We start from the raw sequence: 19,938 nt of genomic DNA, 5'->3' as shown, positions 1-19,938 counted from the left end.
TGCCTTTTTTTTAATGAAGGGATTTCCTTATATATGTTTCATTTTTATGTCTATAATATAAAAAATGGTGGTAAATTTTATTTTTGTTTTACACATCAGTTAAAAAACTTCATAATTTATTATTGGAAAAGAAAACATCTGCAAACTTTAGCGTTAAGTTCTTGGTAGTGAAAAATGGAAAAGAGTAGAAGTCTGGCATACCAGCAAAGAAAACTTTCTGTTCAGGGGAGTCCATAAATCCTGGAAAAATGCTTATGATGTGTGATCCATACTAGTGCTGTCAAGGCTGAGATGTAAATATCAACTTCCCTCAGCAGAGTCTTGCAGCTCTCTGCATTCAGCTCGTTGTTGAGGGAAGGGAAATCATTCTCTCTTCCAGGAGAAAAAGACCTGAGGAAGTAAATACACTGCAGTTGGCATATGAGTTTTGAAGAAAAGCAGAGTTTTCTGAGTTTTCTCAGTATTATGGAGTCTGAATTGATTTTCTCTGACAGAGGCTGAAAATACCATTCTCTGTGTCTTCTTGTGAGCAACGGTGAGGTATTAAGTGAGGAGCTGCTTCAGGAATTACGCATTTCACTGTGGCACCATGGGAAGAAATTGCTGTGTGCTAAGAACAAGGATGCTATGTAGGAAAATAAATAGACAGTTGAATTAAATTGTGATGGGAGAAAGAAAAATTATCATGACAGAAATGAAAGGACATGGGGAGCAGAGTATTGGTATTGAGGAATTACAATATGGACTCCAGTAGCTCAGATTCTCAGTTCTGGGGGGAGCAAAGGTATTCAGTTTTAAATAGATATTAGATGACTTTTATGAGATGAACGTAGATCAGAACATTATTTCCATAAGATTCTAGATTTTAAGCTTGCTATTTCACATGATGATTGGGCTTCCCCTCTCCCTGCAGAGGTCTGGAATTCTGTCACTTGTGTTTGTGAAACATTCTTCATGGGTTTCATTCAAGGGCTTGTTTTTTTCTCTCATATATGAGGCAAGTACCATTAGCTCAGAGCAACTTTGAGAATTCTTGGGATTTTGGGGGACCTTCACGTGCCCTTAAACTGTCACTCTTGAGATATATATGCAATTGTGGATTGCTCACAGGTTTGTGGCGAGGTGATGGTGTAGAGTGGTGCATAATTCACTGCTTTCCTGTGCCATGATCTCTGTGTAGGAGGATGAGAATTTTAAGCTGCAGTCTTTAAATCAGACCTGTCATGCACATTTTGTTAATCCAAACATAATCTTGAGCCGAAGCCTCACATGTGCTTTGAATCAGTGGTAGGCTTTCCTTTTAAAAGAATGCTCAGCTATTGTTTTTAAATGTGGACTTTCAAATAAGCCTGAGCGTGTTTTAGTTTTCTCAGGGAGTGACTACTGAAGATCATTAATGTTGGTTTTATTCCACTCTGATCTTTTAAAAAGCTGGAGATATGGGCTTAAATGAGGTGCATTTTATTAACTTCTCTGTGATGATGTTTATGCTGATAACGTTGGAGTTAAGGTTCTTGCAACAGTATTAAATTAGTTATTATTTCAAAATCTTTAGTGCTTAAAACTGAGCAGAGTGACTTCATGAAATCACAGAATGCAACAGAAAGAAATTAACCTCTTTTAGGCTGTGCCTACTGAAGGTGTATAAATAAAGAAATTACTTTGGTTTAACGGCTCACTTTCATTCTTGTACCTCTGAATAAAGATGGTTTTTAATTGTGCTTATGTTTATGTGCAAATAGAAGAAATTGTAGTAAATTTCGGCAAATATGTGTGTGAATGTTTATTTTGATTTTGCTGATTTTTTTTTTTTTTAGCTAAATTCCTAACCTATTGAGTTTTCAAGTATTTTTCCATTTGCTACTCAAAACATTGCTACTGAAAAGCATTTTGACCCTTTTTATTCTTTCTTTTGTGAAATGGACTGTGTATGAAGGACAGGATAAATCTAGGCCTACTTTTTGGGAGGTTTTAAGATGAGGGGAAAAGTCTCATATGTGTTTCAAACAAATTGTGATGATGTGCAAAATAATCACCAAATTGAGGAACACAGGTGAGGATGGGGTTTCTCAGTCTTCAGAAAGATGTAGTAAACTTCTGTGTAGGAAGTTTCAAATGATTTTTATAAAATGTCTGTTTCCCTGTTAAGTTATATTCTCTTCCCACCTAAAGTGTCATTTATCATTAAGGAAGCTTTTTCACTCAGACTAATACATTGACTTTAAAACTGAAAAATTTCTTTTTTCTTATTTGTGTTTTAAATTCTCCTGTGCTTACATTTGGGATAGCAATGGTATTTTGGGAGCTGCTGAAATGATGCTTTGAAATACAGGGATTTCCTGAAAAAAGGTCTTTCTCATTACCTATTTCTCATATTCCTGAACTTTGCTTTGGAATACTAACAGCTTTTGGTTGCCTGTTTATCTGATAATTTTAACTATCCTACATCCATATTTCTTAGCGGTCTTCAGTGAAAACATTGTTCTGGGAATTGTTGGGAAAAAGCCACTGATCAATACAATATTTAACACAACCTATAATACAATGGCATTAACTATTTGTTCTGTCACTTTCTTAGTAATTTTATTAATTAATAAAATTATCTAACATGAGAGCAATAAGTAAAATGGGGCATTACTCAAAAATACCATATCACTTGGTGAGACTAAATTTTTAACGTCAAAATAACTAGTCCCATGTGTACATATACCTTTCAAGTAGCTGATGCTAGAAGAGAAAGTATGACACACAAGTCTTATAACTACCCTAATGGGACTGATTCTGAATTTATTTTTCTATGTATCCACTTTCTTTTCAACTGTTTTATCCTCTTCTCATTTCTTCCACACATAGGTGGAATAAATTACAAATATTAAGGGGAGTTTGTCCCAATAGCTCTAGTATTCATTGATCTCATTACATTCTTGTATTTTGTTTGTAATTTGTAAATGTGGCTCTTACTGTTCTAGATAAGTGACTGCTGACTGCTTACCTTTACCATAAGAAATAGAAGTCATAAGTATGTGGGGAGGGAGGAGGGTTTGTGGGTAGTTTTGGTTTAAGGTTTTGGGGTTTTATTTTTGTGGTTTGCTTCTGAATCAAATTGCACAGTTCAGCTGCTGAATGTGGCTTTTTTAACGTTGGAAATTGCACGGGGTTTATTAGAAAACTTGGCACACAAGCATAGCAATTTATGCTAAATTAGTTCACGTCTGGAAATGTTTCCTAGAATGAGTCAGATAAAAATTCATGCATTTTTATCCAGTGGGGTTTTGTCTTGCTTCTAATTTTTGTTTGAAGGACCCACCTGCAAGATGGTTGAGTTTGGAGAACTACTCTTGGAGGTCTTTTCCAACCATAATGATTCTATAATTCTACTGTAATAGTCACATTGGATGCAGAGGGCCTGTAATAATTCATACAGAACTTATAGCATGAGTTGGAAGATGTTCTATGAATACAACACTATTTCACTTATAAGCTTTTCTTTGTTGCATATATCTTTTCCCTTTTTGGATACAAGTTGTGGAAGGGGAAGCCTCTAAACATTAATTTTCTTGAACAACCACTATCCTGTCAGCATATAGGATGCTCTGCAGTTCAGGGCACTACATCACAACCTGTCCTGAGGCTGAAGAGATTACCATATTTTCACATGTAAACTACCATTCATATACTTCATCATGTATTAAAATGCTTTTCTTTTATAAATAATTTTTCCCTGTGTCAGGGAAGAAGATTCTACTGAGTGTGGAAGGAGTGAGGCTGCTCTATACCTGCATGAATTATGATGTATACAGCTTATGACATACAGCCTTATGATGCAGAAGTCTACCAACACGTTTTTGGAAGTATAGACTATGTGCAGTTTATTAAGCAGATAGAATCTTCTACCTGTTTTCAAAAGTCCCTTCTCAAGATCTTGCAGTGTCTGTAGTGACCTATTAAAAGTTATGCAAGTTTATATCATGTAAGATGTATCTGTTCCTTGGACTTTTTTAGAGAGAAGTCAAACCTGTGTCATCTAATCTGCATGGCATAAAGCATTTCCTGCTAAAATGTGCATGTGATTTATTTACCCCCTACTCTTAGGATAGGCTCATTTTCTAAATGTTTTCTAATATTAATTTTGATCTCTCTGAGAATTGTTAATGATTTAAAATGCAAGTATCTTCCAGAAGCTGATTTATCTAGACCTGGACTCAAATCATAAAGAATATCATACGTTTCCCCAAACCAATTTGACTTTTTAGGAGCTGTGGTTCTAGCTGAGGCTGTTTACTGGCAGAGTATTTTTTAAAAGTGGAGTTTCTGTTCAGTGGCATTGAAATACTTGCCTATTTAAAATTTTTTATTCCCATTCCTGGTGTCAATTTTGTATGTATCCTGAGATACAATACTGACTTTAAATCTCTGCAGCCAATAGTATTTCATGTCACTTGCTGAGGAAGTGAATGGTGAGTCAGCAAGCACTGTCATCGTAGCAGAGCACTGCTGGCAGCAACAAAGGATGCAAGGGTGAAAAATTATCCCATGCATCAGAAGTGAAAAAGAAGTGTGTAAAATATGAGAGAGGGGGGAAAGATGTTACCAAAGTTTGTGCTATAACTTTCCTGTCAACTGGTTGTGGCACTTTAATTTAAGAAGCTGTAGTCTTGTGGCTGACATTTGGATATTTTACAGAAGATATGTCTGGTGGGCTGGAATGAAGATGACTTGGCTTTGAAACATCAGAGAAAACCACAGAGGGCTGTGTCTGTTTTCTGTCATAACTTACAGCACTTTGGGGGTGATCTAAGGGTCCACAGGAGTAGGTAGTCTTTTGTTAGACAAGAAAATATGATGGAGAAAATGCACAATTTTTCAGGAGCACAAGCTTTCTTGAGTTCCCAAAGGAGACTTCGTGTGCTAAGAAAAGTGTCTGTTTTCATCTTTTATCAACTTGTCTAATAACAGATAGTATCTTTCCCAGAAAACATTATCCTGCTGATTTTCCAAATTAGAAGATGCAAGATAAAAGCAAGAAAGAATTTATAAATGACTTCTGGAAATAGAAGCATAGCCAAATTTCAGACCTGAACATCTTTGCTGAGAATACTGTTCCTAATACGTTCTGTTTATTTGCAGCTAGAGCATCATTGAAACAATCCCAGAAAATTACCACTTTTCAGTTTTAGAGAAAAGTTAACCTATTTTATTTTTTCTGAGTAGTGAAAATATTTAAATTTACTTCATGTTTATTCTGAGCCTGAGGCTCTTTTTGCATGATCAGAATATAAATTCCAAAAGAAGAAAATGATTACTGAGAAATAAATACCTGATGTCTTTATGATGCACAAGGTGTGAGTAAGAATCAGAATTTAATTACTTAGCACAGGCAGCCATGACTATCAGCTTTCCTGAGCCTACTTATCAGTCTGAAAGTAGGGTGCTCATAGCTTATTTGGTTTTAAGTAACTTCTCTGCAAGAGCTTTATCATGCTTGGAGACAAGGATTACCATGCCTTGCAGATGGCAGTTATGCTTAAAAAAATTAAGATTGACAATGTAGGGGCTGAAAAAGGGTTTATCTGAATATGGCAATTAGGCACAGTGACACATACTCAGGTGAGGAAAAGCAATCTTCCTGTAAAGTGGTTTAGAGAGCAAAATCTGGTGCATTTTATGCGGAAGTGACTGTGAATATGATATCAGTGATAGAAAAATGAAATGCTCTTAATATAAATCCCTGTTACAAGAGAGACCAAAGGAGCTGTGTGATATCTGCTTTTTTACCTTCTCTTGTCAGGTACAAAGCTGTTAGGTTGCTACACAGTACAATACGGTGCTACCAGTGATACCTGCTTCTTCCTTTAAAGCAGAAACTAATTTAGATTGTGAGGGAGATGGTGTGTTTGTCTTGAAACCACTTCTGAAGCCAGCAATGAATTTATTCAATAAATAAATAAATAACCCCCCTTTCAGTTTCTCATGTCAGAAGAGAGGGAGGTTGTGCAAAGGGCAGAGCACTATCAAAGACTGTTTGTTTAAAGATGGCTGATCAGGAGGTTATTTGTTTTAGCATTTACATACTTAAGAATTTAATTCCAGTTATGCAGGTTTTAACTGTTTTAGTCCAAGAACAAAATGCCTTGTCAAATGAAAAAAGGAATTTGTACGTATTTTCTTTGTAGACAGTTTTGGAAATGTTTATATTTGGATAGCTGGGGAGATTTCCCAGGATCTTCTGGAGGCTTTTGTGAGAAAATTCCTTGCTCCCCTCAAGCGTGGATTGTTAGCAATATGGATGAAACACGTGGGAGCCCTGGACACAATAGTAATTCTCATGACAGTACTGCAGTTCTACAGCTTGGAAGGGCCATTATCTATGGAAGTACAGCTATAAGCTTGTTAAAATGCACTTTTATTAATAGATAGATCCTGTCTACTAAGGCAGAGCAAATAGAGCTTGTAGCAAGCCCCCCAAAAATTTATGTGCTCCCTCTCGTCTGTCTAACCTATATTTATGCCTTCTACCTCAGTAAATCTGAAGAGCAATTTTACCCATAGTTGCCTGAAATATAAGTGAATTACCATCCATTAGGTAATAACACCACCAGACCTTAGCCTCAACTATTTTTAAACATCATCACAAACTGTCATAAGTACAAAAAAAAAAGTCCTTATTGATGAATATTGTTTTCCTTGCTTTTCTGGATGTTTATGTGAGAGTCCTTCAGCTTCCACATATTAGAGAAAAATTTGTTGTGTGCAGAAAGTTCCCTTAGTTCTCCGAAGGGAAAAGCTGATACAATTCTTTACCCATGGAACTGCTTCAAGGCACTCACTCAGGAATAATAGAAATAAGATGAAATACAGTAGTCTCAAAGTACATGACCTTGTGTTTTTCTACGAACGTTAACTTTTTGGATGAGCAAAGACTTCATGCATCAGAAACAAATTGTGTGAAGGACAACACAGGTGAATTGGTTGTTCAAAATGTGACTGAGCAGCAGATCCAATGCAGTGGAGAGAGGCAAACAGGATTGATTCCCAGACGAATCCAGTGAGCTCTGTTCCATATACACAAGTTAGGCCGTTTCTGGAAAGCTGTCAGTAATTGGATCATTTGTGTTCAAGAAAGATGAATAGGACTGGAACATGTAGCATGATCTGGGGAATGGAAAGCTTATTGTCTGACAGCGTATTGGAAAACCTTGGCTTATTATCCTAACAAAATGAAGTACGAGATGGCATATGATTCCTTTCTTATTAATACATCAGGAGACCAGTCTGAGGAACAGAAAATAATTACTTAGCTAAAAGACCATGTTGGCAGAAGAGCAAATGAGTATAAACTCCCCGTGAATAATGCTGGGCAACAAATTAGAAAATTACTCTGAACTATTATTGCAATCATTTTTTTGAATGACCTTCCAGTCAGAAGGGAGGGAGAAGAAATTAAAGTAATTTCAAGGTGTAGTTCAAAAATAGGGGGAGTTTTATTATGTGGTGTCTGTGACAGCAAAATACTAAAACAAATGACCTGAAGGTTTTTACAGTCCTGTGTTGCCAATAGTTCTTTTTATTGAAAATATCAGACTCTTGGTTGTTTTTCAAACTTTTATGACTGCTTTTGAGGGGAGTGGGGTTAGTCAGAAAATGTGTGCTCTGCTCATATTCTTTCATATGCGGCTTTCTGTGCATCTGTCAACATCTCACTGATGTCCAGTATCCAAATGGATGGCCCTGTTGTAAACATGGCACAGAACTGTAGGGAATTGATGTTAATCATTTTAAGTCTTCACAAAAGTTCTTTCTGGTGATGCCACTGCTGCAGCTGCGTGTAGCAGTAACTGCAGGGAAAATCCACTGCTGGAATTCTCCGTGGGAGACACCCAATGGGAAATGAAGAAGGTCGAGACTGACTCGCTGAGCATAATTGCTCTAAAATGTTCATTTCAAAATTTAAAAACTTATGTTAAGAAGTTACCTAAAAACAGGTGACAGGGGATATAAAATCTTCAAATTATTTTTTTTTGTAATGTTATGATGACTTTTTGCTTCTGCAGGAGCTGATATTTGGTTAGTTCAGTACCTCACATAAAAGTAACTCATTCAAAATATTGAATTTAAGGCCCCCAGCTGGCAGTGCATTCAGGTGTTGACAGAGGGATAATACCAGCTTCTAGAGGGAACTTTGGAGGGGTGTGTAGTGGAGATATGACTGCTCCAGTCACATTTTAAATTCTGAGTTCTCCTTTTCAACTCCTCCCATGAGTCAGAAGACAGGGATATTTTGTGCAGAGTATTGAAAGGTCTGGACTTGTTTAAGGCAGCAAGATCTTTTTTTCTATGTTTAATACCTGCATAACCTTTTGCCATTTGAGTGGATGTTGCAATCTGTTGAGGAACTGGGAGTGTTGGAAATACCTCTACAAGATGCAAATATAAATCCTATTTCTTGTAACTGGCTCATCAGTGGAAATGGTGTTGTGTTTAATTTATAGTAAGATTTTTATGCACTTTTTATGGCAATAGACACAAGTTATGGAATGCAGATTTTAGCATACTCAAGAAAAGACTTTATTCAGTAAAGGAAAAAAAGGATTTTGATTTATTTTGTCAAGATATTCAGAGTCAAAGTGAAAATTTTACTGAAGTTTTGATGCAGAAGATCGTGTTCTAGAAATTTTATATTGCTGTTGAGCTCATCTGATCAGTCCAGCAATATTTGCCTTAATTCATGTTGTGCATCATGTGCTGAAGTGAGACTGAGTTGACTGACTGTGCATCAGACAACTGTTTGTGCTTTTCACCACCCTTGGCTTCTATCCTCTCAAGTCTCCCCTGAAATAAGTAATTAGAGTAAAAGTTTTCTCCTTGGCTTCTCTAGCATGTTTTTTTTGGCACAAGTTCTCAGATACTCATATGGAAACGAGATACTTTTTTTCCTCTTTTTTTACCCAGCTACCTCAGGCCCTGTGAGCAGTGCTGAAATCTTGCATTCTAGAAATGCGTTTTTTCCTTGAAATTCCTGCTTGAACGCTTGGGTTATAGTCTGCTGCGTCAGGGGAGCAAGACAGACAGACAGACAGACTGAGAGATTGCCAGATAGTCACATTCTGCAGAAGCAATATGCACAGCTAGGTGTAGGGGGAGTGAGGTGAAAAAGTGTGATAAAAAAGCCTATGTATATTCCTAGGTCATGTTTTCTTAATCATTCTGGAGTGAGTGTTCTTTGGGATATAATTTGTCAGAACATCTGGATTTCCTTGGCTGCAGTTAACTGCTGCTTTTTTGGGATTGTGGAGTCAGTCTCAGTGCTTTTTGGGTAGTGGAATTGCAATAACCAGCCTGAGGTATTTGGATTTGAGCAAGTAACAACTCCCTGTTGACTGGCCCTTGTAAATGAATAGCCAAAAGAGCTTAGGAATGCTGCATCAGTAGCTTACTGACAGAAGCCAGAATTTGCCTTCTGTGAATTTGCAGTGCAAGAAAGCAGGGAAGAGCAGGCATCAGGAGCACTTTGAAGGGGATTTTTCCTTTTCAAATTTTGCAGATTGTTCCCAGTATGAAACAGACTTTAAGGGGGTCATTCCTGGAAATTATGATGGGGAAGTGGAAGGGCTTGCCGGCTGATTGTAATGGCTATGGACTTCAAAACATGTTGTTTTATTATATTTTGTTAAAATTGTAACTGAGGAAATGCCTAGACTATTCAACACCTATTCAGACTTTAGAAAACTGCTTCACATGATTGGGCTTTGTTCAAAAAACCTGAGAGATTGAGGAAAAAACCTGCACTTCCATTAGTTTGCTGCTAGTGGTCATTGATTGCAAAAATTCGACTGCTTGAAAAAAGCAGCTGACTAATAAGCATCCAACCAAACAGCAACGCGATGCTCTCTGTCAGCCAGTGCTTATCCCCGGGGGGGATTCGGAGCAGGTGAGTGCTGGGGCACTTCCCTGTCACTGCAACTGAGAACTGGTGGTGTTTCAGATCCCTGCAGTGCTTGAACCATCACTTGTAGGTGTTTCTTCCTGGGTGCAAGTTGTGCACTGAAAGCACAGTGCAAAGGTCACGTTTTGCTCGGAGCCGCTCAGGAGGGGAGTGATGGTGAGCTCACCATGCCAAACAAGAATGCTTTGCAGCACGGGTCTGCATTGACTCTTAGCTCAGGCTTTACTGGGTGCAGCAATACATGGCTTTTCCCTCTCCTTGAAAAGCAGTGTTCTGCAGCAACTGATATTGGCAGAGTATCTGTACCCCAAATTTCAATAGAGAGCAAATGAATTACTGGTAGCAGAAGAACATCTATTTTTAATGATGCTAAGACTCAAATGTTAATTATCTCTAATTTATAAAGACCATTATTCTCTGTCACTTTTAATCTCTCATATAGCCTTACAACTGACAGATCTTTCTCTGTAGAAAATAAAAAGCTGTTTCAAATAGGTTAAAAAAATTGAATCCAGTGCTCACGCTGTGTGCTATGTTAACAAGGTAAATAAACAGTTTCTTCCTTTCATTTTTTCATTGTGTACACCGAAAACGTATTAAAGATGATTTAGGTTTGCATGGATAAATTTGACAGCTTTTTCTTATTTCCAGTGACATCAAGAGACAAATCAAACTTAGGACTTTACCTTCACGGGTTATTGTATGAATAGCTGTGGAAGAGAACAGACCCCAATATGAGGGGGTTGTTACAACTTTTTTCCAAATGTGTGCTTTTCAGCTTTGTGATTTTAAGGTTTGGAGCGTGCTGAGGAAGAAGCTGGGTGTGTGATCTTAGTGCTTTGGGGGGAAAGACCATTAATGGGAGCTGCCTTTTTTCCTCTTAGCACATCACCTGTACAGTCAGTTCTTAGCTGTGTTTGATAGTTTTCAGACTGAGTGTCAGCAACTGGAGCTGTGAGCCATGCTGAGTTGGGCCCTGGACCCAAGCTGGAGCCGCCTCTTGGAATTGGAGCTACAGTGAGCCGTTGTATGGATATGGTTGGTGTTTTTTTCCATAAGAGGCACAGTGCAAAGTGATAGAGCTCTGGTATGGCTGGCAATTAGATTGAGTTAAGTAGTCTTACTGGGTTAGATCTGACTCTCTGTAGCATGCCCCAAAGCACTCATAATGTGTAGATCTTTTCTGTCAGTTGGTCTGTTCCAGCTCCCACGTGGATGTTGCAGAGTTGGTATGGTTTTTGTTGCTGCATTTTATGTTGGTATTACCGGTGCACTCAGTACACAGGGATTTCCTAAGTAATGTGTTCTTTTTGAACTGTGGGGGTTTTTTTAAGGCAGTTCTGATCAAATGCCCAAAATGTAAAAATAAACAAAACTGTATTTGTAATCAAATATTGAAGACTTTTATGCTTTTCTGCTCATTGTTCATACACCTAGTTATGCACCTACATAAGCTGTTAAATTCTGTTAACCTCACTCTTTGCTCGGGGGGATCTTGTAATGCTTCTCTTCTGCCATGTGTTATTACTCTTCTCTAGAAAGCATAGAAAGGTGCAGCCTACACAGAAAAAGATATCTGACTGTAGAGAAGTCTGCATAACAAGCAGTTTATGCTGATTCTTAGAGACTGAGAAGTATGTGTTTTCTATTATCCTCATATTAAGTCTTGAAAAGGATGCCTGGAGCTCATACATAGTGTGAATTCTGCACAAGTGAAAGATTCTGATTCCACACTGCAAGAGAGTTATGATTGAACACTGCCTTTAAAAAGTATCCAGTCATACACAGATAGGCCTGTCCTTCTGTTTGACCTTTTCAGCTAAATAAACACATGAAACTGTCAAGTTGGTCCACAGCAAGTATTATTTTCCCTATGCATTCAGTACTATCTATAGTAGGGAAATGTATGCATATGATGTTTTATAATTTTTATTTTGAATTTAAATAATAGATAATAATAATGTATATTATAACACTGCAAAAGCATTGCAATAAGTTGCTATAGCTTATGTTCCCTTTATTTGTTTCATCTTTAACTCAGTTTTAACATTTGTGTAGTGTCTCTGCACAGTAACTTTTCCACTGGAACTGTAAACCCTGCAGTACTGCTTACATGCCTAAGGGGAAAAGATTTTCTCTTTTACTTTATATGGACTCTTAGAAATAATTATGCACTAAAGGTTGGAAAATTACTGTATTGACATTGTCCTCCATCCAATAAGCACATATCCAACAAAGTATTGATGGAAGTGTTTTACTTTGCTGACTACGACATGTCGATTGAACTATTTAGCAAATTGTTAATCTATATGATGAAAATAAATAGCTGGTGAATGTACAATATCTTCTTTTAAAAATTAATTTGCTGCATGCACTGGAATGGATCCTATCCTATAAAAGCTGACCGATGTTGTTGCAGAACCCAGCAGCAATTTCAGCATTTTCAGCTTGTCCAGCAGATATACATGAAGCTACAACTTCTCAGACTGAGAAATGCCAAGAAATGTCGTTTCTCCCTGACTCTGATGGGTGGTGCTGCCTGGCAGGCAGGTAGTGGTGGTGAGGATGGGGCTGACTGTCCATAGCAGCTGTCTGTGGAGTTGTGGTGGCTGTGTTAGCAGAGATCAGAGTCCTTTTTCCCTGTGGGGGAAAGAAAGGTGCAGATGGTCACGGTCCCAGAGCACACCCAGGTAAATGTGTCTTTGCATGTTGTGTTCCTACATGACTGCCAGAGTTATACTGAAGCTGTGAATGCTTTTCTGGAGGGTGCTGTACTGAAAGAGCATAAGTCAATGTTCCAGTAACTACTTTCAGTAGTCTCTTTAATCCTATGCCTTGCCTGATGTGGTTTGTACTTAGTTGTCATGTAACAACAGAGGTGGTGACAGAGTAGTGCGTTTAAGCAGCCAACAGCAGTGAGTACTGGGAATTATTGGAAGCCACTGTTGATTTGATGGAGTAAAATCTAGAGTAACTAAGAAAAGGATCTAGCATTATTTGTTTGCAAAACGTGGTTTTTAATCATAAACTGAAATTCAAAGTCCTTAATTAAGGGCAGGCACAAAAGATTCGGTAATGATAATGATTCAATTTTCTGAACTTTGACGGTGTGTGGATGTGGCCCAGACTGCCAGAAATGACTGAAACAGAAATGCTCTTTTCAATCACATGAAACTGCCTTATACTAAAGGACAGCTAATTAAAGCTGAATTTAGCATTTATGCCTAGAGGGATTGGACAGATATGTCTGTGATAAACGTACTAGAAAGTATAAGGATAGCTGCTCATTGCTACTCATTGTTCTGTATGACACTTGAATAAAATTAAATGTATCATGATATTCACTGTAGTTCACTGGTGTTCTTCCTGGTACAGGCAGCTGTGATGTATACAAGATAAATGTGTTATTTGACAAACAGAATCACTGGAATGAATACTTGCCCTAAACATTTTGCATTTAGCTTAGGTTACAAGCTGTCTTTCTTGCATACCTCTTTGATCTCTTCATACATCTCTTGTCTGGAAGAGTAAAGCTGTAGTGTGTGCTACTGCAGTGAATTGTGGTCTTACCCCAGTTGTGAATAAAGTCACCATCCAGAGGTTTGCATTTTGCTCAGGAAAACCTAGAACAACTAATGAGAAAACTGAAATTCTAACAGAGTAGTGGCTACTTGGGATTAAAATCTGACTTCTTGTTTGCATTTATATAGTTATTCTAGAATACTGTTGGTACCATTAGGGAAAAGCTGGTTTGTGAGGAGGTTTAAAAAGTAGAGTCACATGGTGTGACTCTTGGGGATGGTCCTGTGCGGGGCTGAGAGTTGGATTCGATTGCAGGTCCCTTCCAATTCAGCATAGTCTGCACTGGGAGGATATTTGGTCTTTCAGATCCTTTGTATTTCTCTCCTTTTTTTCCTCTTTTATTCTGTGGATTGGGACTAGAGCTGAGTTGTTTCTTATGTTTTATAATTGGTTACAAGCTGTCCGACTGTGTTTATAATGAGGTTTGCTTGGGCCTATGTGAACACCTCGTAATGGGACCCTGATAATTGCTGTATTAGGAGAGTTTGTTTGGGAACTCAACCAATAGACGTTAAAGGGATCAGACTATAGCTCCCATGTATGTATAGGCATACACATATGTGACTTCTCTTTTTAATAAATATTAAATAATAAAACTATTTTTAAAGTTATATGTATTTGCACACACACTCGAATCAAGATATACATTTCTTTTTAAAGGAAATTGGGTATCAGAGAGAAATGAGGTTCAGTCTAATGTCAGTCCCACCAAACACCACAGTGTTACATTTGGCTGTACAACTACTGGGTATAAAGCAGTTAAAACCAGGTGAAAACAAACAAACATGTAGCCAACCCAAAAAGTATGCAAAAAACCAACAGAAATTGTTTCCATATTTTAACTTCATTTGGAATTAAGAAATAAGTTTTTGTTATATGGAAGGCTGCAGGTGAGTCAGGTGTTGGCATCCCTTTCCAATCCTCTGCTGGGTCAGAAAAATAGAAATATGTTCTCCTGAATTGAGACTTCATCCGGCAAAAGAAGGAATGAATATTCTGTGATTCTAAATGTGTGTTCTATTGATTTAATCCATTGATTTCAGTAAGCATAAAAGATACTTGAGCTTTCTCTTGCTGCAAAGCATACCTTAGTATCATGCAAAAACATGTACACGTTTTAAAATACTTGCTAAACTGCTGCTGGGTTACAAATATATCTCCTATAAGTCAGGGATGAAGAGAAAGGTTCATTCTTAAATTATTTGTTTGTGTTTCTTGAATAAATATCCATAATAATTAGAAATTAAAATACCACCCTTGCATGCTGGGCCAGGTGTTACCTGTTCAAGGCTAGCACATGGAACAACTTTTTAGCATTTTAAAATGACATAGCATTTTTGGCCTGGCATTCATACCGTATCTTTCTTGTAAGAAGCAGATCTGGACTAAGTTATTTCCCCAACTCCAAAAGGGTAAGATATGCATCACCAGCAAGGAAATATCAGCACTTATTTTAACTTGTGAATTGAAGCATTTAAAGGTAAATTTTAGATACAAACGTTGCCTTGAAAATTTTGTACTCATTTTCTGTGGAAAGCCAGATGCCTTGGAGTTGCTGATGTTATGTTATTGGGGAAAATTTAAATGTAAAATTGCATCCAAATGAGGACTCCCACAGATTTCTAAAGTATGCTGGCCCTCATTAAACTAATTATAGCTTTTTTTTTACTATCTTCAGGCTTTTGTGGGGAAAAAAGTCTCAGTGGAGGGAATCAGGGGATAAGAGCTGACTGAGAAAAGCCATGGTTCTACATTGTCAAGTCTTGTGGCAGACTTTTGATTGGTGCTTTCTAACAACATGTATTTAGAATAAAAAACAGACAATTAAAATTATCTTTGCTTTAAAGAAAGGTTTCTTTTTGTGTAGCAATTTGCATCTAGAATAGAAGAACTGAGGGACATATTTTTGGGGCATGGACAAAATTAGTCTTTTGCTGAGAGATTTGCAAAATGAGTTTGACTTTTACTTGGAAACCAACCCAAAAATTTGCCCTTGTGGGGCTGTGCTGTAAATGAATATATGTTTTTTAGGCTAGATAATCAAACAGATGTGGATGCTCAGTACATTCTCCCTTGTGTGTTGCTTTTACCAGTAAGTTATTCCAATGGGCTGTTTTGGCTCAGGCAGACCATGTTAGAGGTCTTACAGAGGTTTTCTTATACTTTTTCTATCTATTTTTTTTTTCTGTTTAATCAGTTCTGTTCTCAACCACACTCAACAATGAAATTATATAGACACTAAAGATACCCCCCCTTCCCAACCTGTATTGTATTTTTGGAAATACAGAACTAAGTCCCATATTTGTTCATGTGAAATGGAAGTAGTTGTGTCCAACGGCAGCTCCACCTTGCAGAAAATACAAGGGCAACTGCAGGTCCTGTGGAGGGGAGAATTCAGAGGCTTTTCTTCTGTGAATGCCTACAAACATCTGTCAGTTCAGAGATGCTCAGCAAGTGGGAGGAGGAGGCAGGGCCATACATTGAGTGAGAGTGGGGTCAGAATTTCTGCTGCAGATCAGCTGGCAAAGGCAAGTATTTGTCTGGAGAAAATAACTTTTAATGTACTGTGTTCTTTCACTTGTGGTTGAAAAGTTTGGTTCCAGAAAATGCCTCTAGATGAAGAATTCTGTCATTCAGGTTAGAACCAAAGAGTCTGATTTTAGGAAAGGAACTACTGAGCACAACCCTTCTCCCTTTAGAGGATCAGGAAAGTTCAGAATGATAAATGGGTAGTGGTGAGAGACTTTCTCCACAGGAGCCAGCAGATATTGTACTTAAATTATTTCAATTAAATTAATTGTTATTAAATTATTTATGCATATATATCTCCATTTAAATTTATCTCCAAAATGAGTATGAGGAAAAAAATGCATAAACACTTCTCACATTCTTATTGGAATGTAACAACAAAGAAGTAACATTTTGTTTGCTTTCCCTCCCTACCCCTCAGGTCCGCACCAGTGTCCTACCTGATCACAAGGAACCAAGAGCAGATGTTGGGGTAAGCAATTGCTTTGATTAATTAATTTTTTAAAATTTTCTTTTTACTTCATCAGCAGACACAGACACCCACTGCTAAACAGGAGCTGACAAGCTTTTTTAATAGCAGAAGTTGGGTTAAATGAATAAAATAATTGAGGCAGGAGTGATGGTCTCAGTGATTGATGCGATCCCATTCACATCTTTTTGGAGAATCCTTTTCAACTGCAGTTATCCTGAGGCAAGCACAACTATCTAAACTTCCCACTACTGCCATGCAAGCAATCTGGGTGAGACTGAGAGCTTGGAATGGCATTGCCTCAGTGAACCTGGCCTGTCACCTTCTGGTGTGTGGAGTGTAAATGTTCTGCAGGAGAAGTTGCCTTTGGTTTGCCTTTTAAGAAATTTTACTGAGAATGTATAGAGGACTTATTTTTACGTGCAGATGTGTAGAACTTCTGACAAAAGTGTTGGGATGTCATTTCTGGGTCTGAGAAGGCTAAAACCTCCCAGATAATATGGGGGTGGAAAATGTTGGTCCTGCTGGAGCTGTCTAAAAGGCCAAAAACCATCTGGTGCAGTATTAGGTCTACATCTGCAAAAACATCAAATAACTATTTTTTTAAATTTTTAACCTAAGGTATTGACTTTTCTGCCTTTTCAGTGATTCCTTGGCATAGTTTTCAAGACTTCAGCTAGTGTTGGAAAAATCTGTAGCTTGGCAGCAAGTTCAACCTTAGTGAAGTAATCAGTGTCTTTCAACTTCTCATATAGCTATTCTAGAGACTTTTCTCTTTGGATAGCTGAGATTATTCATCAAACTACTTGAGTCACCTATCTTAAGATTTGTAATTGTAAGTACAACACTAGCAAAATTACAGAGGAACATTACTCTGCAATTAGTATTACAGCAGCAATTCTGTTTAAAGCCTACTTTTCAAGCCTCTCCAAGTCACATGTCCAGTTTGTAGACTGCCAGTTCAAACCCCAGAGTAGATTATTTGCATCTAAATCAGTATGGAAAAAGTTTTCTCCAGTATTGTTTGAGATTACAACCCTTGAACATTAGCATAACTCTCTTCATTTGGGTCCTGGGATAACTTAAAATTTTATTTGATTTTGCAAATACCTCTTGTGTTGTCAGGCAAAGAAAATTTTATTCTAAATAAACATAAAAATATGAAGCAGACAATTAAGTAGACAGTTTTAAGCCCATAAAATTATTCATGTTTAATTTCATGACCCTGGAGAACTAGATATGACACTCAGAGATGGTTAGTGGGTGCAATCCAAAGCTCTTGGATTGTGTAAGAGAGCAGTGTTCTTGGCCCTGATCGCATGAGGACTCTGACTTAGGATCCTTAAATGGATTTATAGTTCTGTTGTGCTGAAGACAGAAGCCCCAGGTGACCCAACCTTATATCAGTTTCATTCCAAATATCCCTCTCCCCCTTTCCAAATGGCCAGGTTTCAAATACAAGCACTCAAATGTCATGAAATGCCAGAATAAAGGCTGCCATATAGACACCGTGCTGGGGGATGTGATCTTACTGTACTAAGAAGGATATGCTCTTGTAAGAAGATAAATAATCTGAGCTGGCCGTGTGACCACAGAGCTTTAGTGAAGAAACACCATCATGTTGACTGATGTAAAGGAAGACAGAACTATCTGTGTGTTCACTTTTGCAAGGCTGTGCATCACTGTGTGTCGCTCCGGGATGTCTTTCTTGTAAAAGGACATTTCATTTTGGCAGTGAAAACTAACTGTGATCTTTGCTGGTATGGCTGCACTAATTGTCTCTATATATCCTACAGGCCTTTTTTGCTTCCTTACTTCATATTCCAAATCCACTGTTTTCCCAGCCTTCCTTAGACTCTCAACTTATGGTTTTTTTCCTTTACTGCTTTAATTGTCAATAAAAGTGTAGGAAATCTAAGCCTGTGTCGTTGATAGGAACAAGCCATAACTGATAGTTTAGTTTACCAAACTGGAGACCAGTGTTGGTGCCTACCTAATTTCAGAATTGGGATTTGGACTGTACATTTTATATGGAAGAAGGCCAATCTTAGTGTAGAGTTTTGTTATTCACATTCCAGTACTCAGTATCCAGCTGGCTTTCCCAAAGGAAAGTGGGCTGACCGGTTTTTTCACTACACTTCTCAGTAGCAACAGTTTCTTTTCTCTTTTTCCCTGAAGGGGTAAATTGTGCTCTGCGTGCAGCCCGTGTTGACTCAGAGTGACTTGATTCTTCTTTAATTTATATATCCAAAAATGTATATAATTTAGCCTGGAATTTTACTTTACCATTCCAACAGTAGAGTAAAATTAGTGTTGTGTAATAAAAATTCAACTTCGTGTAGTTCTTGTTGTTTTATTGCAACAATTGCACATAATCTTGTGATCTCATTACAGTTTATTCAGAGCAAGTGATACAGAGTTGTATATTTGAAAGATAAATGCAAAGAAGATGACTGTAGGCTGTTATTTTCTTTCCTATTGTTCCCAAGGCAAGAATACTGCTGTTTGCCAAGTTGACCAAATGGGATTTTAGCAATGTGCAGCAGGATATGAGCAGAGGTTAAAAAGTAACCAAAATGCAAAAGAAAATTTAATCTTTTTTCTCTTTGCACTATTTTTTTCATATGAAGGTGATTCTGATAGAAGGAAAAGATATAGTGGTATAGCTTGATTTAACTTTAGGCATTCTAGTTTCATTAACACGTTTCTCTGCACTTGTACCGCAGTGAATAGATCCACTTTACACTGGAAATAAAGAAAACAGGTACTTACAAACACTGCCATGAACTAGAGAAATATAACATTTCTGTTAATAAACTTGTGCTGAAATCAATTTAAAAATACCTTCTTTGCAAATACATTCATATTTGAAATACGTAGATGGTAGTTCCAAAGGCTTGAGGGAAAACCATAGCAAGAACAACTCTGATAAAACACTGAAAACTTAACACTTCTTGTAATCCAGAAATTAGAAATATAGAAAAAAAAAAGATGCAAAATGCAAATGCTTGTACTGAATGAAAATTTTCCTGTGGCTCTACATCTTACAAGCTGTTATTTTGTCAGGTTGTCAGATTGTTCTTAATGGAGAAAAGAAATGTTCCTGCCCATAAAACCAGATTTTTACCAATTAACTGATAATCATGCTATGGATGCGTAAAAAATTTCTAGTGGATAAAGTGTCAAACTATTATATTGAAATGCAGTATTTTTCTAGGTACCAAAGAAAGATTTCCAAGTGTGAGACCAAAAAAGGTAACAATTGAAAAATTAATGTATATGTTATCTTTTTTTTTTTCCACTTCGATTTCTAGAGAAGCTTCTTGGGCTGTGCAACTTTTAGAGTAGGAGATCTGGTAAAATCAAAGGAGCAACAGTTGACCCTTACCCTCAGGTAAGTGTTTTCCTGTGTTTT

At 37.4% G+C, this 19,938-nt stretch overlaps 1 protein-coding gene across 2 annotated transcripts in view; it reads left to right on the top strand.

Annotated features, from left to right (window-relative positions):
• The window catches only part of INPP4B (inositol polyphosphate-4-phosphatase type II B), a 268,967-nt gene that overhangs the window by 129,656 nt on the left and 119,373 nt on the right, over positions 1 to 19,938 (top strand). For both annotated transcript variants that reach the window (XM_018074089.2, XM_018074095.2), the window contains 2 exons: positions 16,476 to 16,526; positions 19,838 to 19,917. In XM_018074089.2, coding sequence (XP_017929578.1) covers positions 16,476 to 16,526; positions 19,838 to 19,917 — 131 coding nt within the window. The remainder of the gene's footprint in view (positions 1 to 16,475; positions 16,527 to 19,837; positions 19,918 to 19,938) is intronic.

Source organism: Manacus vitellinus, unplaced genomic scaffold (assembly GCF_001715985.3).
Source record: "Manacus vitellinus isolate BGI_N305 unplaced genomic scaffold, ASM171598v3 scaffold_0_pilon, whole genome shotgun sequence".
Classification (NCBI taxonomy): Eukaryota; Metazoa; Chordata; class Aves; order Passeriformes; family Pipridae; genus Manacus; species Manacus vitellinus.
Note: the sequence above shows the minus strand (reverse complement) of the source record. Positions and strands in the feature narration are given on the sequence as shown.